Source organism: Phocoena phocoena, chromosome 14 (genome assembly GCF_963924675.1).
Source record: "Phocoena phocoena chromosome 14, mPhoPho1.1, whole genome shotgun sequence".
NCBI lineage: Eukaryota > Metazoa > Chordata > Mammalia > Artiodactyla > Phocoenidae > Phocoena > Phocoena phocoena.
Window position 1 is genome coordinate 70400139 of NC_089232.1, and position 25194 is coordinate 70425332.

A 25194-nucleotide genomic window follows, 5' to 3' on the forward strand; every position below is an offset into this window, starting at 1 on the left:
GTTTAACTGAGATCCTCAAGTCTTATGGCTTAGGGATTAGGGTCCCTGAGCAAGAATTGGTGGCCAGGAGCCTTGGAAGAGCATGAGGATTGGGTGAGTACTGCATCTCTTCTTGATTTATAGTCTAAGGAGCTGAGCTTCGTACTCCCTCAAAGAAGTCAGAAATTTCCTGGCTAACTAATTCTGAGAATGAAAATCAGCTCAAGCAAAAGAATAAGGAACCTTTCTAATTTCCCTCATAGTTTTCATTGACCATAAAACCTCTCATCAACATAAAGTTCTAGTTTCTGGCTTGAAAGCATAGCCAGTTAAAGCAATCATGTCGTACACACTCGGGTATGAATGACAGATAAAATTAACCTTCCTAGGGAGATGGAATGTGGTGGAGAAGCAGGAGCTCTTCTGCACAGAGAAACCTATTGTGTCCCTTGCCAGAAAACAGAGGTCAGCCACTTTAAGTCCCACTTCTTAAGCTGCCGTTTCCTCCATAGTAGTTATCCACTTGTGTTGTTAAGTGTTCATTTTGTTGTTATTTACAAGATAAAGATAGTCCTTTTATTTCAGACAAGCATCTTTAAGGCACAAGTATTATAGTTCAGCCCTGACCTTGAGGTCTTGACCCTAAAGTATTAAAGTCAACTGATGGTAGCATGTTCTTATTACAGGATCATCTTTTGAGAAAATGGTTATATATGCTAGAGACTGACATTTGCACACCTAAAATTATATAGTGTTGAGAAGTGTCATTGCCAGAAAGCAGTGACAGTAGCAGCACATTTTAAAAAAATCCATCCTAGGGCTTCCCTGGTGGCGCAGTGGTTGAGATTCCGCCTGCCGATGCAGGGGACACGGGTTCGTGCCCCGGTCTGGGAAGATCCCACATGCCGCGGAGCGGCTGGGCCCGTGAGCCATGGCTGCTGAGTCTGCGCGTCTGGAGCCTGTGCTCCGCAACGAGAGAGGCCACAACAGTGAGAGGCCCGCATACCGCAAAAAAAAAAAAAAATCCATCCTAGGGGAAAGACCAAGTTAAGCTTAAGAGTTAGCCACAGAGGCAGAAATATAGGATGCTTAAAAAAAAAAAATCTAGGAAAAACACAGTTGATTTCATGCATGAAAAGTCCAGACAGGTTTCTGTTGATTAAACTCCATCCTTTCCAGATTCCCCTCAGTAATTATAACAAGATTTGATGAATATTGAACTCATGTCTTTAATTTTTTTCATATTTCATATTTTGTCATACTGTTAAATTCCAGTCAGGGGTTTGTGGAACTCCAAGAACCTAGAGCCAAAGTAGAAGCAAACCACGACAGCCATCTCTCATCACTTAGTCATCATTATTACTGTTGCCTTAAAACATCTGTCAGACTTAAACAAAGAAGAATTACATAGCCACAGTCCTGATTAATCTAGGAGTGCCCTGATATAAATAAATAGCAGTTGACATCACATGCTAAATTAAAGATGTCAGTCATAATCAGCAAGAAGTTCCATGTGAGCAGCACATACACACAGAGCTAGCCTCCTGCTCAAGAACCTTCTTTTATTCAGGTGCGGCACTTTCTGACGTCCCACTGTACTGGATCTCTAAATTTTTAGAATGCTGGAACTCTTGTTAAGAGTAAAGAACTAAATTAATTCACTCTAAAATGGGGCTCCAGTTGTAGAACAAGCATGGTAAAAGAAGAGAAAGAGGCACTGAAGGGGAACATTTGACGGCATCTTCCCCAACTTTACCATATTGTAAGCCTGTCTTAGCTTAGGTTCCTCAGTTTTGCTCAGCCAGTGTTAAGGGTACTTTTCCTCAGCCCTCTGCTTTTCAAGATGCTTTAGTTTTCTTTCGGGCTTTTTGAATTCAAGACCTATATCTAAAAGTCATGAGGTTTTCTTAAAACAGTTGATGGGAAATCACTCCCTCAAGCTTTATAGATGCCCTGTCTTTTCTCAGCCCTTGCATTCAAAAAGAAGTGTCCCCTCTGAAGGTATGAGAGCAACAGGGATATACTGCCGAAGAGAAATGTTATGCGTGGGCTCGTCATTTCTCTAAATCCTCTTTGTCTCAGAAGACCATTAGTATCTATGATTCAGGTCTCCATTTCTTTTGTTACCATTCTTTTTCACAAGTGTTTCTCCCATCTGTTCTTTCTGAGAGAGAAGCAAGAGTAGGGAATGTTTAATAGATACCTGTTGAATTTTTATCTCCTTGGCAGTGTCCTGGACAGTCCTAGCCGACTGGATGAGGAACACCGGCTTATAGCTCGCTATGCTGCCCGGCTGGCTGCAGAGGCAGGAAACATGGTGAGTAAATAGAGGATTCCAGTAGAGTAGCAGAAATTTGCATTACTTTATTTATTTTAATATATTTATTTATTTATTTATTGGCTGCGTTGGGTCTTCATTGCTGCGTGCAGGCTTTCTCAAGTTGTGGCGAGCAGGGTCTACTCTTCATTGCAGTGCATGGGCTTCTCATTGCAATGGCTTCTCTTGTTGTGGAGCACAGGCTCTAGGCGTGCAGGCTTCAGTAGTTGTGGCACATGGGCTCAGTTGAAAAACTAAAAATAAAACTACCATGCGATCCAGCAATTCCACTCCTGAGTGTATATCTAGAAAAAATGAAAACACTAATTCGAAAAGATACATGCACCCCAGTGTTCATAGCAGCACTATTTACAATAAGCAAGCCATGGAAGCAACCCGAGTACCCATCAACAGATGATAGGATTAAGAAGATGTGAGAGATGTGCGCGCGCGCACACACACACACACACACACACACACACACACAGGAATATTACTCAGCTATACAAAAGAATGAAATATTGCCATTTGTGGGACTTCCCTGGTAGCACAGTGGTTAAGAATCTGCCTGCCAATGCAGGGGACACAGGTTCGATCCATGGTCCAGGAAGATTCCACATGCCGTGGAGCAACTAAGCCCACGCATCACGACCACTGAGCCCATGTGCCACAACTACTGAAGCCCGTGTGCCTAGAGCCTGTGCTCCGCAACAAGAGAAGCCTCTGCAATGAGAAGCCTGTGCACCACAACGAAGAGTAGCCCCTGCTCGCCACAACTAGAGAAAGGAAAGCCCACGCGCAGCAACAAAGACCCCATGCAGCCATAAATAAATAAGTAAATTAATTAATTAATTAAAATATATTGCCATTTGCAGCAACATGGATGGACCTAGTGAATATTATGCTTAGTGAAATAAGTCAGAGAAAGACAAATTCTGTACAATATCACTTACATGTGGAATCTAAAAAATGATACAAATCAATGTATATACAAAAACAGAAACAGTCTCACAGACATAGAAAACAAACTTGTGGTTACCAAAGGGGAGAAGGAGGCAGGGAGGGACAAATTAGGGATATGGGATTAACAGATACAAACTACTATACATAAAATAGATAAGCAACAAAGCTTTACTATATAGCACAAGGAATTATACCTATTATCTCATAATAACCTGTAATGGAATATAATCTGCAAAAACCCTGAATCACTATACTGTATACGTGAAACTAACACAATATTATAAATCAACTATACTTCAGTTTAAAGAAAAAAGAAGGAAGAAAAAAATGCAAATTACCAATATCAGGAATGAAATAAGGGACATACTACAGATCCTATAAACATTATAAGGATGATAAGAATATTATGAACAACTTTTTGCCAGTAAGTTTGACAACCTAGCTGACGTAGACAAATTTCTTGAAAGATACAATTTAACAAAACTGACATAGAATAAATAGAAAATCTAAATAGTCCTAAATCTGTTAAAGAAATTGAATTAATAATTAACTTCAAAAATTCTAAGCTCAGGGACTTCCCTGGTCGCACAGTGGTTAAGAATCTACCTGCCAATGAAAGGGACACGGGTTCGCGCCCTGGTCCGAGAAGATCCCACATGCCGTGGAGCAACTACGCCCGTGTGCCACAGCTACTGAGCCTGCACTCTAAAGCCTGCAAGCCACAGTTACTGAGCCCGTGTGCCACAACTACTGAAGCATGCATGCCTAGAGCCCGTTCTCTGCAACAAGAGAAGCCTCCTCGATGAGAAGCCTGTGCACTGCAATGAAGAGTAGCCCCCGCTCACCGCAAGTAGAGAAAGCCCGTGTGCAGCAACGAAGACCCAATGCAGCCATAAATGAATAAATAAATAAATAAAAATTCTAAGCTCAGATGGCTTAATTGTTGAATACTATCATATGTTTAAGGAAGAAATAACAATCATAACAATCTGGCACAAACTTTCAGAAAATAGAGAAAGAAGTCATTTTATCAGGCCACTATAACCTGATACCAAAATAATACAAGGGCATTACAAGAGAAGAAAGTTGATGGCCAAGTTCTATCATGAACACAGATGCAAAAATCCTTAACAAAATATTAGCAAATTGAATCCAGCAATATGTAAAAAGGATAATTAATACTCCATGATCAGGTGAGGTTTATCCTAGGAATGCAAATTTATTTAACACATGAAAATCAGCCTATCTAATTCACCATATTAGCAATTTAAAGAAGAAAATTATAATATTTCAATAGATGCAGAAAAAGTTTGTCAAAATACAATGCCCATTTTTGATAAAACTTCTCAATACCATAGGAGTAGAAGAAACTCCTTTAACCTGGTAAAGAACACCTACAAAAACCCTATAGCTTATATGACACTTAAAGGTTAAATTTTGGAATATTTCCCCCTAATATTGCAAACAAGTCATAGATGTCTACTTCCACCACCTCTATTCAAAATTGTCCTGGGGGTCCCAGTCAGTGCAGCATGACAAGAAAAAAGGGACATAAATATTGTAAAGGAAGATGTGAAATTGTCATTATTTGCAGATGACCTGATTCTATATAGGAAGTCCTAAGGAAAGTCCTACAAGAACACTACTAGAACAGATACATGACTTTATAGCAGTGTTGCAGCATACAAAGTCAGTATATAAAAATTGATTGTATTTCTGTCTACTAGCAGTGAACAATTAAGAATTAAATTTAGGAAAAATAACATTTACTGTAACATTAAAAACCATCAAATACTTATGGATAAATTTAATGAAAGATGTTCAAGACTGAAAACTATAAAATATTGCTAAGAGAAATTAAAGAAAACCTAATAAATGGAGAGATATAGCCATATTCAAAAGGTTCAGTATTAGTAAAATGGTACATTTTCCCTAATGGGTCTATAAATTCAGTACCAGTCAAAATGCCAACTGATTTTCAAATATATTTAGAAAACCAAAACAGTTTTGGAAAAGAGCAAAGTTGGAGGATTCAACCCTACTTGACATCAGGTCTTGCTCTAGGGACTTCCCTGGTGGTCCAGTAGTTAAGACTCCACGCTCCCAATGCAAGGGGCCTGGGTTTGATCCCTGGTCAGGGAACTAGATCCCACATACTGTAACTAAGAGCCTGCTAGAAGAGCCCACACGCCACAACTAAAGATCCCACGTGCCACAACTAAGACCCGGCGCAGCCAAATAAATATTTTTTTTAAAAAAAGACTTACTCTAAAGGCACAGTAATCAGGAAAGTATGGTATTGGCAAAAGGATAGGCAAATCATCCATAAAATATATGCACACATATAAGGTCAAGTGACTTTCTACAAGGCACAAAAGCAATTCAATTGGGAAAGGAAAATCTTTTTAACAAATGCTGCTGGAACAACTATTTATCTGTATGAAAAGAAAGAACAACTGTTTGTATGAAAATAAAGAACCTCTACCCCTACCTCACACCATACATAGAAACCAATTTGATATATATCATAAACTTTAAATGTAAAAGCTAAAACCATAAAGCTATTAAAAGAAAACAGAAAAATATCTTTATGACCTTGGGGCAGGCAAAGATTTCTTAGAGAGGTTATAAGAATCACAAACCATTAGGTCCAGTATTGTTCTGGAGTGAAATTAGACAGGACAGGCAGGCCAAGATCTCGCAGGACAATATTCTACAGTGTTAGTTTTAGAAATGTGTACTAATTTATGTTTACTTCTTCACAGGGAAAGAGAGTTATGAAAGCTGCCAATAGAGTTTTGCTTTGTTTCTCTCTCAAAACGTAATTTATTCCTTTGGGTTTGTCTAGTCTTCAGAATCTTTTCCTTGAGAATCTAATACTAAGGCATACATCTGACTCTAACATTCCAACTCTAAAGGTTAGTGAAATGGAACAGAATAGGGGGAAAAAAATGTCTGGGAAAAAGACTAGTTTTATTTAATTAGTTAAACCCTATACATGCCTTCAATCAGTCACAAATGTTTGTTATTTTAGAAATTAAAATTTATAAATAACAAATATTTTGAAAGGGAATAGCATTGTGGTGGATTTTTAAAATTAAGTACATGTAATACCATTATACAGTCTTGTTGACTTTACTTAGTACTTTTTAAAATTTCTAAGTAAAAGCTCCAAAGCCGTTTGACCCTGAAAAGTAGATCCTAGTACTCCTTTACTGCAAACAAGATAAATCTGTTTACACCTGATAGTTTCTGATGCCAGTTCTCTAATTCATGTGAAAATAATTGTTAGAATGGTCTTGAGACTAAATACTGATATGGCCCCTTTCATCTTATTTTCCTAAGTGTGGTTATCTTATAAATATTGGGTCTCTCAGGAAGGATTCTTCTTAACTAGATTTCTATTAAACAGAAGGCTTCTAATCTGCTAATCTCTCACTGATACAAGTGCTTTGCATAAAGTGGGTGTAGTGCTCAAAAGAATTTATTTATAGCCTGCCAGATAGGCTTTGTATTGATTTTTTTTTTTTTTTTCAAAAACCTTCTACAAGAAAGACCATTAAATCATTTTAGCAGCCGGCATTACGCCCTGTGAAATGCTCCAGCGTCAGACCCTCACATCTCCCCAGGTGGCAGACATGGCCACTGAAACCTCTTCAGGCTGACCCTCAGATAGAAAAATTGTAGGTTGCTTAGATGAGCCAGGAGAGCTAATTTGTTTTCCTGAAGTGCCTAAATTCCATTTTAAAACAACAACTGGCTTCCCTGGTGGCGCACCGGTTGAGAGTCCACTTGCCAATGCAGGGGACACGGGTTCGTGCCCCGGTCCGGGAAGATCCCACATGCCACGGGGCGGCTAGGCCCGTGAGCCATGGCCGCTGAGCCTGCGCGTCCGGAGCCTGTGCTCCGCAGTGGGGGAGGCCACGACAGTGAGAGGCCCGAGTACCGCAAAAAATAACAACAACAACAACAAAAATACAGTGTGTGACAAATCATGGTAATAACAGCAAATCTTAAATTTCATCACAAACATCACTAGCATTAGATGTAGTCAGGTGGGTTTTGTTTATTAAAAAATTTTTTTTTTCTTTATGAAAAAATTAAAAACTCACTTTGGAAAACTTGGAAGAAAGGTGAAAGGAAAGGGAAACCATTGTCCATTGTCATGCTACCTACATTTACACATTTTTGAGATTTTTTTTTCACATAGCCCAGTCCTGGACTTCACAGCCTCATCATCGTGTCAGCTGCTCCACCCATGCACCATTCCAGAAATGTCCTTACGGCTTCTTAGAATTAAAGATCAAGAGTATTTTCATGTGGTCTTTTGCACACATTTAATGACTTAAAACCCCTATAAAATAGTCATTGTCAAACCTGACTACGTATTCTAATCTTTTGTGCAACACTTAAAATATATGTAGATTCTTGGCCTTGCCTTAGACCTACTGAATCAGAATCTCTGGGTTTAGTAGGGTCCATTGATTTTAGTTTAAAAAAAAAAAAAGAAAACTTTCAGTCTTTTGATTTACAGCTAGCTTGGGAACCACTCTCCTAAAAAACATTACTGGGTTTTTGAGAGAGAGAGAGAGAGAGGTATTAATAATCCATAGCCCTCCAGTTAGTCTAAGCGAGGTTGAGATGATGGGAAGGCTGCCCTTGGGATGCAGTGAAAGTCTGGTTGATATCAGGCACATCTCTGTGGAACTCATCCTGCCAAGTTCATCCAGGTGGGAAACTGCCAGTCTCTCTTTAGGAGGCTCCAGAAATGCATACCAGCAGATTACAGTTTGCTGACTATGTTGGCTTTCCTTGGTTTTATATTTGCCCAGTTTTGCTCAGTGGGGTCTTGTTCCTTATCCTGTATTTTTCAGATGTGTCTCTATCTCATTAAAGATGATGGAGCTCTGTGAGATTACCTAAACCTAAGAGAATATTAGTGTAACAGAGGAAGGGATCCTCTTCACATCTCTTTCCATAAATATTCCCATTTTACAGGCAAGAAAATAAAGGTATATAGTAGAATAAAGTAACTCAAGGTTTACATGCGACTAAGTAGCAAACGCTTGGATTCTTAAGTGGTCCACCTACTTCCATTCTTATCCCACTACAGTAAATCCTCCACTTAGTAGCCAAAGCAGTGTTTGTTTTTAGTAAGCTTCATTATAGAACAATTTTAGATTTACAGAAAAAGTATGAAGCTAGTACAGAGAGTTTCCATATAACCCATATTCCGTTTCCCCTTTTATTAACATTTTACCTTAGTATAGCATGTTTGTTGCAATTAATGAGCCAATATCAATACATTATTATTAACTAAAGTCCATGCTTTACTCAGATTTTGTTAGTTTTTACCTAATGTCTTTTCTCTGTTCTGGGGTTCCATCCGAGATACCACATTACATTTAATTGTCATATCTCCTTAGGCTCCTCTGGTCTGTGACAGCTTCTCTGACTTGCCTTGGTTTTTTTTGTTTGTTTTTTTATTTATTGAAACATAGTAGATTTACAATATTATGTTAGTTTCAGGTGTACAGCAAAGTGATTCAGCTATATATATAGTTATATCCTCTATGATAAAATATATGATAATCCTATATGATATATAGGATTATTTTCCATTATAGCTTATTACTGACTTTCCTTATTTTTGATGACCTTGACAGTTTTGAGGAATGTCCCTTAATGGGGATTTGTCTGTTTTTCTCATGATTAGACTGGGATTATGGGTTTTGGGGAGGAAGAGATAAGTGCTATTTTCCTCACATCACATCATATATATATAGTATCAATGTAACTTATCACTGTTGATGTTGACCTTGATCACTTGGCTGAGGAAGCTTTTGTCAGGTGTCTCCGACATAAAGTTACTCTTTTGTCCCCTTTCCACTCTGTCCTCTTCGGAAGGAAGTCACTATGGACAGGCCACGCTTAAGGAACAGGGAGTTAGGCTCCACCTCCTTGAGGGCAGAGTATGTACATATGTTATTTGGAATTGATTCCGTGTTTCCCTGTTCAGAATCCTACAGTGGCTTCACACCACATTTGGAATGGAATGGAAACTCCACTGCATGATGAAAAGGTCCTTCATGATCTGGGCCCTCCCAGTTTATCACCTATCCCTGCCTCATAGCCGCACCACTCCATCAGTACTGACCAGAACACACCAACCTGGAGCACTTGTAGGCCTTTGCCCTTCTTTCTGGCCAGCAAGCCCGACCCTCCCAACCCCCAGGCCTTCACCTGGTTTGCTTCTTAAGTTCATTGAGTCTTTCATAACTATCTCATTGAAAAAATCTTCTGTCTCAGTTTATTCTGTGTCATAACCCTATATTTCTTCATCAAATTGATCACTACTGATGCCATATATATATATCACCAACATTTTTTATTTATTTATTATTCTCTCCCAATATAATGTAAGCGACATGAGGGTAGAGGCTGTATTTTATTCACTAATGCATGCCTAGTTTCTGGAATAGTATCTAACAGATACTAAGTGCTCAGGAAATATTTGTTGGATAAATGAATGAATGAACTATCTAATTTTTGAAAGAAATCATCTTTAGGGATCTTCTGGCTAAAGTAATCTGTGTCTTTATAAACTGTTCCCTCTTTTTCCCTTCAGTGTCCTGGGGGCATTTTAGGAAGGGATACCTGGCTTTTTCTTTTTTTTAAAGGAGTACTGTGGTGTCTAAGATAGTCAATAAATAAAATCCTACATTTCTCTGTTATTTAGTGTACACTCAACTGTGTTTGACATTTGTCTGGGTGAAATAAGCCATCATTCAGCTGTCCACTGGGAGCTCCCTGCTGTTACGTCCAGGTGGAGGAGCTAGGGTGCAGGCTGCTCCAGGTGGAACTGCTGTCTAAGGGTTTGAATCTTTTTCCGCCCCTACTTCTTTGTATTTGAGTAACAATGCTTCTTGGTGCCAAAGAATCTTTCCTGGTTAGGAATCACTATTGATAATAATTCTTGATTCCTGTGTTAACTTCCTCTTTGAAAGATGCTTCAGCATTGCAGTCAGACACTCAAAACTAAAAGGATTCTTTAGAAATTTCCAGTGAAATACTGTAGGGTTTTTTGTTTTTTTGTCATTATATGAAACAAATTCCTTTCAGAGCTCATTTCCTCATCCATAGTTTTCCCTGGTCCCACTCTCATAAGGAGCCATTAGTTTTAACTCTAGTCTTCAGGAATTGTAAACCTATTATTCACAGCAGTTTTACTCTGAGGCAAGCCATTTTTCTGAGGTTCAACTCAGGCTCTCACAAGACTGAATAGAATATATAGAGAGCTTGCTCAGTTGACTGCTGGTCTACTCTTCTCTGGAGGAAGAAAGATCAGGTTTTTTCCTTTTAAAGAAGGAAATTACTTGGTAATTTGATAAAAGGCTCCCACCCAGATTTGCTATGCTATTTTGCCCCTGTTTATTTAGGAAATTTCACATGAAAAGAATTACTTATTGCATCTTTAAACTCTAGACAGGAAACAGGGTTTCTGCTTCATTGTAGGTCATGTTTTGGGAAGAACCAAGAATACCTGGAGTGAAGTGTAACTATACCAGAGCCTTCATTAAGAGCTTCCACTCTGGTTAATCAATAAAAGGGAAATGTCACCTAGTTATCCATTTTCCTATTTTGTGTTGATTGGCTTCCTTTTTTTTTTTTTTTTTTTTTTTTTGCGGTACGCGGGCCTCTCACTGTTGTGGCCTCTCCCGTTGCGGAGCACAGGCTCTGGACGCGCAGGCTCAGCGGCCAAGGGTCACGGGCCTAGCCACTCCGCAGCATGTGGGATCTTCCCGGACCGGGGTACAAACCCATGTCCCCTGCATCAGCAGGTGGGCTCTCAACCACTGCACCACCAGGGAAGCCCGGCTTCCATATTCTTAAAGGAGGTATAAGGGTCAGACCCAGTAGTGAATATGCAAATCAAAACCATAATGACTCCTCCAAAGAGGATATATAGATGGCCTATAAGCACATGAAAGTATGCTTAACCTATTAGGGGAATACAAATCAAAATCACAGGATTACTGTGATCAAATAAATGGACTATAACAACTGTTGGCAAGAAAGTGGAAAAAATGGACCCCTCATATATTGCTAGTGGGAATATAAACTGCTACAGCCATGTAGGAAAACAGTTTAGCAGTTGCCCAAAAGGCAGTTACTATATGACCCTGCAGTTCCACTGTTAGATACATACCCAAGAAAAATGAAAGCATGTCTCTACACAGAAACTTGTCCGCAAATGCACATAGCAGCATTATGCAAAATAGCCCGCCAAAATGGGAACCCAAATGTCACTCAGCTGCTGAATGGATGAACAAAATATGATATATCCATATGGTAGAATATTATTCATCTATAAAAAGAAATGAAGTACTGATACATGCTACAACGTGGATGAACCTTGGAATCATTTGCCAAGTCAAAGAAGCCATACGTAAAAGATCACATACTGCGTGATCCCATTGGTGTGAACTGTCCAGAATAGGCAAATCCATAGATAAAGAAATTAGATAAGTTGTCACAAGATGGTGGAGGGGAAATGGGGACTGACTGTGGGTTTCTTTTCGGGGTGATGAAAATGTCCTGGAAGTAGATAGTGATGATGGGCTCACAACCTCATAAATATAGTTTAAAACCACTGAATTATATACTTTAAAAGGGTAGGTTTTAAGGCATGTAAATTATATCTCAATTTTTTAAAAAGCCCACAATTAGGTACTTCACGCCCACTAGGATGGTTAAAACCAAAAAGACAATGACAAGTATTGGTGAGAATGTGGAGAAATTGGAACCCTCATTCATTGTTGGTGGGACTGTAAAATGGTTCAGCCACTTTGGAAAACAGTTTGACACTTTCTCAAAATGTTAAATACAGAGTTAACCATATAACTCTGGAATTCCACTCTTAGGGATTTACCCAAGACAGATGAAAACATATATCAACACAAAGATTTGTAAATGAGAGGTCAGAGCGGCTTCATTTGTGATAACCAAAAGCTGCAAACAGTGGAATACTATTCAGCAGTAAAAAGGAAGGAACTCCTGATGCGTGGAGCAGCATGGATGAACCTCAGAAATACCATGCTAAGCGGAAGCCTGCATGTTGTATGATTCCATTTATATGAAGTTTCTAGAAAAGGCAAAACTGTAGACAGCAGATCACTGGTTGCCTGTGGTTGGGGATGGGAGTGGAAGTTGACTACAAACTGGCATGAGGGAACTTTCTGTGGTGATGAAAGATGTTCTAAAACTGGACTGTGGTGATTGGTTTGCATAACTGTTTAAATATACGAAGACTCATTGAATTGTACACTTAAAACGGGTGGATTTTATGGTATGTAAATTATACCTCAAAAATCTGTTTTAAAAAGAATCAACAGTCCATCTGGGCCTCTGGATATATTTGAATAAAAAAAAAACCTTTCTTCTTCCTCACTGTAGACCCGTCCTCCCACCGACTTGAGCTTTAACTTTGATGCCAACAAACAACAAAGACAGCTTATTGCAGAACTGGAAAACAAAAACAGGTAAGAATGCAGAGGTCGAGCCAGTTTCTGAAGCCCAAGATTATCACGTGAGTATCTGATTCTCATTTTCCTTGCAGTCTAGGTGGGTTTTGACCACAAAGGAAGATCCCACCTCAGTGAAGATAGGCCAGCCCAAGTCCAGTACATGCCCTGGACACTAATTTGTATAGCTCTGCATGCTGGTAGTCCAAAACCCCGCTCAGGTGCTCTTAGGTAGATTCTTTTTCTCACCCACCAGTGTGTTCCCCTCCCATTCCTTTCTCCACTCTACTCCCAGGAGCCTTTGCTGTGTCTTGTCATCTTGTCCTGGCCCACGATGCAGCACGCGACTGTCTGGTCTCTCACTAAAAAGCCATTTACAGGCTTGGCGACCAGACAACACACCATCATGCACTGAAAAAGCAGAAACCAGGACGAGGAGATTGGTCATAATGTAACAGGCACAGTGGAGGAAGTGGCAACCATCAGATCTCGGGGTGGGAGTGGGGTTCAGGAGAAGAAGGGAGACAGAGGAAGACGAGGGGAGTTAGCACAAGTCTTGCATTAGAAGGTTGCAAGTTCCCCCCAGACAGGAACAGACTCTTCTATTGATAGTTGTCCTTTCTCTTCTGTGGAAATTTTTCAAGTTCTTGAGAAGAGGGTTTGTAGGACTTTTTCTACCACAAAGGATTGGTTTCATCGAAGCAATATCGAGTGCGGCAATTTTAAGACGGTGTCCATTTCACATCTTGGTCATTCAGAAACGATCAGAACAAGATTGGTAGAGGCAGCACGACTAGGATAAAAACTTCTAACGGAAGAAAAGAGAGGGGGCGAGCTGTGAAGCCGCACGTGGCCATCTCTTTTTCATCCACCTCTCTAGAGAGATCCTGCAGGAGATTCAGCGTCTCCGTCTAGAACATGAGCAGGCTTCCCAGCCCACCCCGGAGAAGGCCCAGCAGAACCCCACACTGCTGGCAGAGCTGCGGCTGCTGAGGTAAGCGGGGAAGCTGCACCCCTGTCCCCAGGTTACGGTCTGCTGCAGTAGGAGTCCATATCCCAGGGAGCCAAACCGGAGGGTTAGAATCTGTTTATCGGTTTAACTCATCACGTTAGAGCAAACAGCTAAAGCATTCCACTCATTCTGTTACTGCTTCAGATGTTTGAGTCCCTTTATTAATCACTGTGAGATCTCCTGCCTTCATTTCAGGACTAGGTAAACACCAGGCGCAGTGTTTATACTTCTGTGATTGCTTTAGGGAGACCATTGTGCTGCATTCAATCTTCTTATCTTGCAAATTAGTCTGACTTTAGAGACTCCTGGCAGGAGTAACGCTCTCCGTGTCCTTTGAGTATGTTCTCCCGCGCTTCATAGGCAGAGCAGGATTCCGTTGCGGGAACTCCTCTGAGATGTGAAACCAAGTGGGAATCCCTCGCACCGTGGCCGTGGTACCTTCGACCTCAGCATAAGTATAAACTGTCTCAAGGATCGAGAGACTAAGGACGTAGGATCAGGATGGGGGTAGAGAGCAACTTCAGCTCCCACTTGGTGCTGTTTTGGAGGGAATGAGGGCATCTTCCAGGAGAGTATAACGTGAGCGTGATCCGAGCAAAGTTATTAGGGTCTTATTTCCTATCGGTCTTAGAAAGATGTGTGTATACTCTTTGTAAGTGAAGACATTATGGAAACTAAGTGAGTGACTTGATTCTCACCAGACCTCTAGATTTCCAAATAGTGGGTTCTTTCTGTTTAGGGTGTAACATTTGACATTCTGCGGTTGATTTATAACGTGCGGTCACCTGGGATTCTGCATAGCCGAATGTCCTTTCTTAGTTCTTCCTTCGGCTTAGGTCAACTCATCAAGAATTTAAACCACGCAGATGAAAATCATTAGAGATACAGAGATTCCCATTCTCCTAAAAATTCATTTTAGTTTCTAAATTGATTAGAAACTGGGCTGAGATTTTGGTTGCTCTGGGTCCACTGTCACACATTTGAGATGTCAGCATGGTTGGTGTCACACTAGGGAGGATGGGAAAGCAAAAGCTGCTGACTCAGGTACAGCATAACTCTAAGCTATCAGTGTAAGATACAGCTGTTTTCTTTCCTCACCTCAGCTCAGGCACAAGTGACTACTTTGTATCTAGAAAAGCAAAAAACTGTCATACTTTAGTTTAACTATTGCTGGAACTAGGATTGCTGAAAGGGCTTCTTTATGCTAGAGGGATCTGAAAAAACTGTAGATTTAGTAGGCAAAGGGCTGAATCCAGCGCTGTGACATAAGGCAGTAAGAAACAGGAATTTAATCTAAATACAAGGAGGGTCTAAATCCTGAGAAATCAGAAGGTATTTCATCTCAAAAGCAGCTTGTATACCACTGAAAAAAGAGTGACTGTTGAATAAGTTTGCCGGATCAACTGGTCATGCATAAGGACAAACATATTGGCTCTCTTCCTCACACTATATACAAAAACACCACCGGATGGATTAAACATGGAGACAAAAATGTTAAAACTTCTAGAAGAAAACGTAGGAGAGTTACCTTAGGGTTTTGGAATAGAAAATTTCTCAGAATTACTAGCCATGAAAGAAGTTGGTATATTCATCTATATTAATATACGAACTTTTGTTTATCACAAGACACATAGAGGGCAAAATTCATTTGTAGGTTCTGACAGCCTTCTGGTTTTGATGAATATACATGAATCCAGGAACTGCCAATACCCAGCTAGTATAATAAAACAAGATAGAGAATTTCATCCTTAGGGTTAGTGGTTATGAATCCTAACCACCAAGACTGTCTTTTCCCCCTTCATTATCTTTAACGGTATATTTGTTATTATAATAATATATGACAAATGTGTGAGACATGAAGCATAATGATAAAATGAGCACCCAGGAACTCACATCCTACTTGAGAATTCATATATTGCTAAAGCCGTGTCATCTGTAAAAGTGCCCCCCTTGTTCCACTTCCTTGCTTCTGCCTTCCCCACAGAGCTAACCTCTATGCGGAATTTCGTTTATCGTTCTCTTGCTTTTTTTTTTTTTTTAATATTTACTTATTTATTTATTTGGTTGCACCGGGTCTTAGCTGCGGCACGCATGTGGGATCTAGTCCCCCGGCCAGGGATCGAACCCAGGCCCCCTGCATTGGGAGCATGGAGTCTTAACCGCTGTGCCACCAGGGAAGTCCCAATTCCCTTGCTTTTTAAAACAGTATTGTCAAGTATATGTGTATGCCCACGTGATAAAGTGTCTAATTTTGCTTTTTGTTTTTTGAGCTTTATAGAAATGGTATTCCATGCAGTCTTCTGGGATATTTTTCCCCCTTAATATTACTCTTTAGGAGCCTTCCATATTGTTGCATGTAGCTGTAGTTCATTCATTTTTTAAAGCCACATAGTATAATTATTTGATCATGCACAGCACAAAGAAAGAGTACTGCATCCAGGCTTGGGGGTTCAGGGAAGAAAGGCTTTCTAGAAAGTTGAATGGGTCAACTCCTCCTTACTGAGTTTATACCTGCACTGGAAATTTAGGGAGTATGAAGACGAGAAGACAATGATTCTATCTTAAAAATTTATAATCTAGTTTTGGAAACAAAACTTAAAATAATTTGCTAGTCAGTTAAATAATATTGTACAATGTTAATAAATAGTATGGATATTAGAAGAAATGTGAGTAGGGAAAGGCACACACACACACACACACACACAGGCTAGAAGCAATTTGACGCTTGAAAGTGCTGGAATTTGGGCTGGACTATGAAAGGTAGGTGTGGTTTGAATGGCGTGTAGGACAAAACATTTAAGATTAGAAGCAGAGTTGGGGTTCAGCAAGATCCCCCAATAAGTATGACACATTTCAGACAGGAGAAGGAGTCTTGGAGCTAAGAATTTGTTTTCAGTCATCCAGTGAATTAATCTTTAGAGTGGCAATGATGGGAGATAAAATTAGTTGGATAATTGAGACCAGATTCTGAGAGCCTTAAGTGATAGGTCATTGGAAATCCTTGGAGGGCTTCAAATAATGATTTCATTAAGTTCACTAGATGTTAATTGAGTCCACACTGGATGTGTGATATTCTCTTAATCATTAAATATATGCAAAGACGAGTAAGGTCATCCCCTGACCTCAAGGATTCTGCATCATGGTAGGAGTGACGGCAATACAGGGTAAAATATATTAAGTGCCACAGAGAAGCACCAATTACTATGTGATTAAATAAGCAGGATCCTCTACCTACTGAAGTAATCAGGAATAGCTTCCTGGAAAGAGTGACGTTTGGGAGGGACACTAAGGAGTGAATAACATTTGGAAGAGAGTAGGGGAATACTCACTTGCAAAATGATGCAGTCTGCTTAGGGAAAAGTGAACCATGCCTGGAGGTCCAGACATGGAAGGGAAAGGGAGGTAAGGAACTAAGGATAGGAATGTAGGTAGGGTCTGGAGCAGCACTCTCTGATAGAAATACAATGTAAGCCGTATGTGTACCAAAAATTTTCTAACAACCATGTTGAAAAGCAAAGGAAATAGGTGTCACTAAAATTAATACTGTCGGGCTTCCCTGGTGGCGCAGTGGTTGAGAGTCCGCCTGCCGATACAGGGAACATGGGTTTGTGCCTCGGTCCGGGAGGATCCCACGTGCCGTGGAGCAGCTGGGCCCATGAGCCATGGCCGCTGAACCTGCGTGTCCGGAGCCTGTGCTCCGCAACGGGAGAGGCCACAGCAGTGAAAGGCCCGCATACCGCAAAAATAAAAAAAATAAATTAATACTATCTTTTATTTAACGTGTGGGAATAGAAAGATAGACATGTGATTTCCAAGAATCATCTGAATTGGGTGACTGATTGAATATAGGAAATGAACAGGAAAGTATCAAAGAGGACTGAGTTTTTCAGCCATGACAGATAGAAGAAAAAGTAGGAGAGAGAGGGAAATTGAGAAGAGAACCATTTAGGGAGGAAAGTCTCAAGTTTGGTTTTGGACAGATTGAGCTAGACTTGTTGACATGAAATCTGTCCTCAGGGAAACAGAAATCTGTCCTCAGAATTCTCTTAGACACAGAGTCGTCCTGATGTCTGTCATACTTTTGGAACCTGATGTGTGGTTCTGGAAGCACTGACTCCTGAACCCTGTCTTCCCTGAGCAGTTTTCATACATTTTTTTCCACTATTAATTTAAATTTGGACTAGTTTTATGTATAAATGAGGCATTTGGCTTCCTAAAGAATTTTTAAAATCACTTTAATAATATTAACAATACTTTTTCACTGTACGGCAATGTATACTTTCCAAAGCATTTTTTCTAAAAATAAATTTATTTATTTATTTTTGGCTGCCTTGCGTCTTCGTTGCTGCACGTGGGCTTTCTCTAGTTCCGGCGAGTGGGGGCTACTCTTCGTTGTGGTGCGCGGATTTCTCATTGCGGTGGCTTCTCTTGTTGTGGAGCACGGGCTCTAGGTGCTCAGGCTTCAGTAGTTGCAGCACGCAGGCTCAGTAGTTGTGGCTCACAGGCTCTAGAGCGCAGGCTCATTAGTTGTGGCGCACGGGCTTAGTTGCTCCATGGCATGTGGAACCTTCCCGGACCAGGGCTCGAACCCATGTGCCCTGCATTGGCAGGTGGATTCTTAACCACTGCGCCACCAGGGAAGCCCTCCAAAGCATTTTTACATACTATTCTCACAGCAGTAAAGAAAAGTGGGCAAAACAGATATTATCACCATTTTATATATCCAGTATCAGAACTTAAATGATTTGCTCAGCATCTCATACACTGGTAAGTAGCAGAATCAGGTCTAAAACCCGTTTCATCTGGCCTTCGACTCTTCTTTGAGAATCATTTTATCTTCATTTTCTTTTTTTTTTTTATATTTGTTCAGTAGCACATTACAATTTTTAATATTTTTAAATTACAGTGTCTTTTTGTGATCTAACTGCCCTTCCATCTCTTCATTTCTCATGAGCTTTTCCTCTCCGACAGGCAGAGGAAAGATGAACTGGAGCAGAGGATGTCAGCGCTGCAGGAGAGCAGGCGGGAACTGATGGTCCAGCTGGAAGGGCTGATGAAGCTGCTGAAGGTAAGAGCAGCAGCCGCTCAGGTCTCCTCCCACCTCCCAGCTCTTCTTGTCTATCTTCACCTGCACTTCAGCTTCTGCCTCCCTGTATCAGACAGGATGAGGCTAAAAGGTTAACTCTTGCTGCCTAGACTCAGTTTTCAGGTAGACCTCCCTGAAGTTAACCTAATTCAGTATAAAAGTTATCTAAATTATTGTAAAGCCTGATTACAAAAAATTAGTAACTGGAACTAATGTCCTTGAATAGTTGCTTTTATGAATTAATAAGAATGTTTATAAATCGGATATTAGTTATGTGAAATGAATATTTCTCAACTATATAAAGTTTCTTTTAAGACAAGTTTTCAAATATTCTACCTAAATGCGTAACAAGTATTGTGTCCTATTTTAATAAGTATTACAGAGGCAAACCAAAGTAATCAACCAACTCTAATCAATAATTTTACTCTATTAGGAGCAATAAAATAGCTCTAGGTTTGGTATATTGGGGCTTGCATAATTCAGGCCTCACTATCTATTTTTAGTGAAAAATATATTACAGCCCCTACACCCTAGAGCAGACAAAGGCGCACTTGGCATTTAAATGTCCTCACCTGGATGATTTGACTGGCACTGAATAGAAATACTTACCCAGCTCTGTAGCAGCAATACAAGGACATATTTGTTTATGCTATAAATTCCTAAGGCCCGTCTGTCTATACTGTGAAACCATTGTATTTCATGGTATGAAATACAGAATGGAAATCACAGTGTGGAGTACCTCAAAAGGCAGGCTGAGGGGGTAGATTTAATCCTATGATAAAGTGGAGTCATTAAACGTTTTGAAAACAATAGTTTAGGAAAATGATCATAGCAGGTTGGGAAGAGGAGAAACTAAAGGATAATAGGAAGCTATTGAAATCATCTAGACCCGAAGTGACAAGGGTCTAGGCTAGGAGGGGTAGCCCAGGAGCATGTCAGCTTGAAGAGTTTGCTTCAACTTCTCCATTCTGAACCAGTCCTTTAATAATAAAGCCAGTGGGTATTTAGCAACTTGGGTAAATGGAGTGTTTGTGTTTTAAACTGACTTTTGGCTTGCTCAAGACAATCACTTCTTTTAGTCTTGAGCTGAGTTTTTTTCTAGCTTTGGTCCTGGGTATTTGGGGTATTTTGGGACATGTTTCTTCATTAACCCTGTTAGCAGGATTTCTCCTGAGGAATATTTTGTCTAAATGGGTCTTGTTTAAAGAAAACCTTATGCGTAAAACCTGGCCCAAATCCTTCAAATAGTTGTCAAGTATCCAGCTGAGCAACCCGATCAGCCACCCAAGAGAGCAGAGAGGTACTTAAATACATTTGGCCAGTGTAACATCTGGAGCCGTGTGGGGCTTTGAAAGCCCTGCCGTTGTGGGGTTAGTCCACCCACAGGACAGAAGGTCATGGGGGATTCACCTGCCTTTCAGAAAAATGTTCTCAAATATTACCCAAACATAGATGGGAAGGTACCCTTCTTGTAAAAGGCAAAAAGGTTTATGCAAACTGAAGGGAAGTCAGAATGCATTTCCCCTAAGTATCACAGTAAGCTTTCCCGTCAGCTGGTTGCCCTCAGTGTTCCTTAGAGTTCCTGGCTCAGGTCCCGTGTGCCTTCCTAAGACCTTGTCATGTACCTCTGACACTTGCATTCAAGGCCTAAGCAGAATGAGCTGATGTCTCGAACTGTATTCCCAAGCCCTGAGTTTCTTTGTATTTCCAGCTGTTGTCTTACAGTTATAATTTCTGTAGAATAACCAGGACCCCACTGCTCTGTTTCGTAGGATATCCTACCAAGTTCTTAAAAGCCTTATTATTTACCCACCTCACAGGCTGAGGTCATTCCGAAAGGGAAGAAGAATTGCAAACATAAACCAGGAATGTTGTCTTTTTGTCCATTGATAAGAGTCATGTTTAGGGTATGTGGTGTATAATGGTGACTAAGACTCAATCCCTGTCACCAAGGAGTATCAGAGACCTTCTTATTGTTGTTGTTTTTTTCCTAATGACATAATGTAGACTGACACTCAAGTACCCGTGTTTCAGAATGTATCTTTTCTTTACATTTTTTCCCCTGATTAATGAGTATATATGGATAACCTCTACCTCAGACTTCTTATTTAATCTAGAAGTAGTTGTGTGATGGTGTTTTAGTTTCTAAATTACGTTCCCAGTATTTTTCTGCCTCATTTTCCATTTTTCCAATATTGCTTTTGAAACGCATTTGCCAGATGAATTTGTAGTTTTAAATTTTAACCTCATATGCAAATGAGGTTTTGAATATAGATTTTTTAATATAGATGACTACAGTGGCTATGGCATTACTTTGGCCATCTAGCCAGATATCCCCAATGTGACGGGTCCCCCATGTTTTTAGGTGACGTGAGCAGTCCTAGGTTTGCACTTTATAATTAAGGCATTATTACCCCCTTTAAATCAAGTTGGCTCCTATACCTTGTCACCAGTCAATGTTTACTGACCCCAACTGACTAATTGATAACAAAAAGGTTCTAAGACCTTATATCTGACCTGTTTACTGTGTTGACAAAGCCTTCAAAGCTATATCTGATTAACTTTTGTGAGTTTGGATTATACAACACCATCCTAAGTGACACTTTGCCAAAGTCCACCCTCTCCCAATCCCAGTGCACATGGGGGGCCTGTAAGTCCTGAAAACACTGACCTGTCCACTCTCTCCATCCTAACCTGACATGTGTCTACTGCAAATTATAATGATTTTATATCAATGGATAAACTATATACAGCAAAGTCACCAAATGTACAAACATGAAGCATTGCCTTCTGAATTTTTCTTTTTTTTTTTTTTAAACATCTTTATTGGAGTATAATTGCTTTAAAAAAAATATGGAACACTTCACGAATTTGCGTATCATCCTTGCGCAGGGGCCATGCTAATCTTCTCTGTATCGTTCCAATTTTAGTATATGTGCTGCCGAAGCGAGCACTGAATTTTTCTATTCTATTGAACCAAGATAATATTGTCTCCAATACCAAACCTGGAGAAAACAGTGAAAATAGGGAGGTGTTTTAGAAACAGTTCTAAGAAATTACATACTGGTCTTTTGACCTCAGATGCAATTTCAGCTTGTCAGGATTGCCCCATCTCTCCCCTACCAATTTCCATTTCAACATTTAGTGCCAGCAATAAAAACACATTTTTAATTGTTTAATAACTCTTCTACGGCTGGTTGCCTTGCCTAGTGAATGGAAGAAAAGTGTTCTGCCTCACAGGGAAGCCTGACTAGGCAGGGAGATCACTTCCCAACTGTAAAACTCTAACCCCTTCTTACTGGAGCCATGCATACCATACGCAAAAGCTAAAAGACGCTCACTCCTTCAGGCTAACTCAGCGAACGCTCAGGGCCCTCTTTGCCTGGGTGCCTGTGATATTAGGTTTGGCCAAGCATCTAGCAGCTGGTTTTGATAATGAAGAACATCTTCTGGTGCTGAGTTGGGAGTCTCCTCAAGAGATTTCTTGGTGCCCATTTAATTTCTAGTGCATGTCTCTCCCTTGCGGGAATAAAATGACTCTCCAAATTCTTACTTTCCCTCTCCCTTTCGTAATTCCTTGGCTTTACTGAAATCATTTTTTCCATTGCACCCAGATCTGCAGACTGAGAAGCACTCGTCCATTCCCAAGACTTCCTACACACATGTTTAGTAAAGGCAGTCTGCATGGATGGATCCAATTTAAATAGAACCATTGCAACAGATTTTAGATCTGTGTATTTGGGGCAAAGAGCAGAGGCGTCCTGACCACAGTTGCCCATGATGAGGCACAGAAAAAGGAAACAAAGAGACCCATTAAAAGACAGAGTAACTGAGAAGCACAAGACTGAGGAGAGAGGAACTCGGAAGTGTTTATCTCATCTTCATCGTGCTTCCTTCTTCAGTGTCTAGAGGTGCATTCTGAGAGCTGAGAGTTAGCAAGGGCCTGCTCTGAGCACCGTCACTGTAAGGCTCTGAAAGACAGAGACCATATCTTACCTTCATGTTTCCAGTGCTTCATGCATAAGGAGCATTAAACGAACCTTTGTTCAACTAATGAGACACCAAGGTCAAGAATTCTTTTTGAAAAGCCTCTTAGGGCCTTGAAACAGTTCCAGTTTATAGGGGGAAGGGGATGTATGTGCATCCTTGAAAAGAACCACACAGCAGCCAAAGGCTCCAAAAGTGGAAGACAGGGGACTAAATAAGAGAATCTGTAGTCAGATGGAATTTCCAGTTTCTAGGAAGTTCTTAAGAGCAGTGGTTCTCAAACCAGCAGGATTCAGAATCCACTGAAAGTTTCATGAAACAGCACTGCCCCCACCCCAAGAGTTTTGATTCCATTGGTCTAGGGGGAGACGGGGCAAAGCATGCATCTCTGACAAGTTTCCAGATGCTACTGCTCCTGGTCTCTCTATGTTCTGCACTTTGAGAACCACTGACTTAGAGAAACGTACCTAACACATGTGGATATTGTGAATCGTGAAACAGAGTGATCACGGAGCTTTTGAGTCATGGTTGAGCTGCTTCTTTCAGTTTACCCTAAATAGTGATATAACCTTGGGCAAGTCAGGCTCTCTAGGGCTTTTAAGTGTATAAAAGGGGAAGTTGGACTAGAGGGTTTATAAGGTTCTTTCCTTCTAACTCTAGAAGTTAGCATTTAAAGAACTGGATGGGGCAGAGGCTTGCCATTTGCTCTGTGCAACTGATGACGCTCTGACGGTGGTCAGGCCCTTGGCTCTCTGAACCCATGGGCCTGGCCTGGTTTGCCCTTTTCTGTCATTTTTTTCCGGTTGTTTGTGGTGATGGGCATTAATTTCTCTCCTTTTTCCCCTCTGCCTTTTTTCGTCTTCACCACCTCTAGGAGGAGGAGCAAAAACAGGCAGTAAGTGAACTTCAGAATTCCCCACCTGGCTCTTGCTTCTTTTGCATGTTCTCCTTTGCCTCATATAACTGTTACAAACTTTCTCCTCTCCTCCCTGTACCAAGATCATCTCTGCGGAATTGGTTATGTGTAAAACCCTTAGCAGTTCTCTCCGTGGTGTTGTAAAATGGCCAAAAGGCCACGTCATGTTTACCTAGTAGAGCATGTTCTTATTTGAAACCAGAGCTTGTTGAATTTGTTTTCAAAGTACACATCTGTTGTGTTTATTTAAATATGCATGAATAGCCAGGCTACAGTTACATTTTCCTGCACTTACATTCTCTGCTGCTTCATGATTAGGCTGACTTTAATTGCTTGAAACAATTTTCAGGGTGGTGGGAGTGACCTCAGGGTTAAATACGATGTCATGAATGACTGTGCATGAAAACGAGTAGTTCTTTTGATAACTTTAGATGTCCTTTAGTCTTGAACAGTCTTCTGGAGTTCCAGCTCCCGTAGCCTTCTTAACAAAGTTACCAATGAAAACTAAGTGGCTGATCATGCTGTAAGTGATTTCCTGTTCAAAGCCCACTCCAGAGGGAGCTCTGGTTTTTCTGAGCTGCAAGGTGTTTAGGGAAAGTTTATGTTTGTTTTTATTTTCCCTGACAGCCACTAACCCACACAGGAAAATCAGTTGAGGGCTTATCCACAAAGATAAGACTATATGTTTATATCATATAGTAAGGTTTTCAAAGCATACATTTTTCACACAAACTAAAGCTAATTTTTAATTTACCTCAGGGCTTCTCTTTAAAGAAAGAAATGTGAAATGTGTAATTCAAAAAGTGTACTCATTTCTTATTTCAAGAAACAAATGTATCCATGTTTCAGATTAAGAATAGGAATATAAAACATTATATTTACTATTATTTCCAGGTAGGAAAGCAATGGAGTCATAGGGTAAAAGGGAGAGGAAAGGAAGGAAGAGATGGGTAAGGAGGGGAGGAGGCAAGAGAAGAGGAGAGGAGACTGTCAGGAAGAGGGAAAGAAGACAGAGCATGATGTCAGGGTAGGCTGACAACCCGTACATCTCAATGTAACAAAATTTTATTTTTGTCTGTGCTTTATTTGGTTTTGTTTTTTCCTCATTCGCACATAATTTATTACTTTGATCTTATGGCACTTTTGTATCAATAGGTACATTCACATGGGCAAAGCAGGAGAAAACCAGGATGGAAAGTCAAGCCCAGCCATTAAATGCTTCTGCCAGGAAGTGACACACATCACTTCCACTCCATTTCATTGGCCAAAGCAAGGCACATGACCACACTTAACTTCAATGGAGGCAGGGAAGTATAATCCTCCAGTTTGCTTAGAAGAAGTAGAGAAGCAAGTGCTGGTAATGCCTGCCACAAACAAGAGGATGAGTGAGATTGTGTTGGAGGGAGGGAA

At 40.4% G+C, this 25194-nt stretch overlaps 1 protein-coding gene and 1 non-coding gene across 2 annotated transcripts in view; one reads left to right on the plus strand and one right to left on the minus strand.

The window, feature by feature from the left end:
• Positions 1-25194, plus strand: part of DTNB (dystrobrevin beta) — a 221397-nt gene that overhangs the window by 165168 nt on the left and 31035 nt on the right. Inside the window, exons 11-15 of the mRNA XM_065890926.1 lie at positions 2209-2296; positions 12716-12801; positions 13664-13777; positions 18767-18863; positions 23743-23763. Of these exons, the coding sequence (XP_065746998.1) occupies positions 2209-2296; positions 12716-12801; positions 13664-13777; positions 18767-18863; positions 23743-23763 (406 nt within the window). The remainder of the gene's footprint in view (positions 1-2208; positions 2297-12715; positions 12802-13663; positions 13778-18766; positions 18864-23742; positions 23764-25194) is intronic.
• On the minus strand, positions 21729-21835 carry LOC136134254 (U6 spliceosomal RNA). Its single transcript, XR_010656537.1, has one exon. It is a non-coding gene; the product is annotated as a U6 spliceosomal RNA (small nuclear RNA).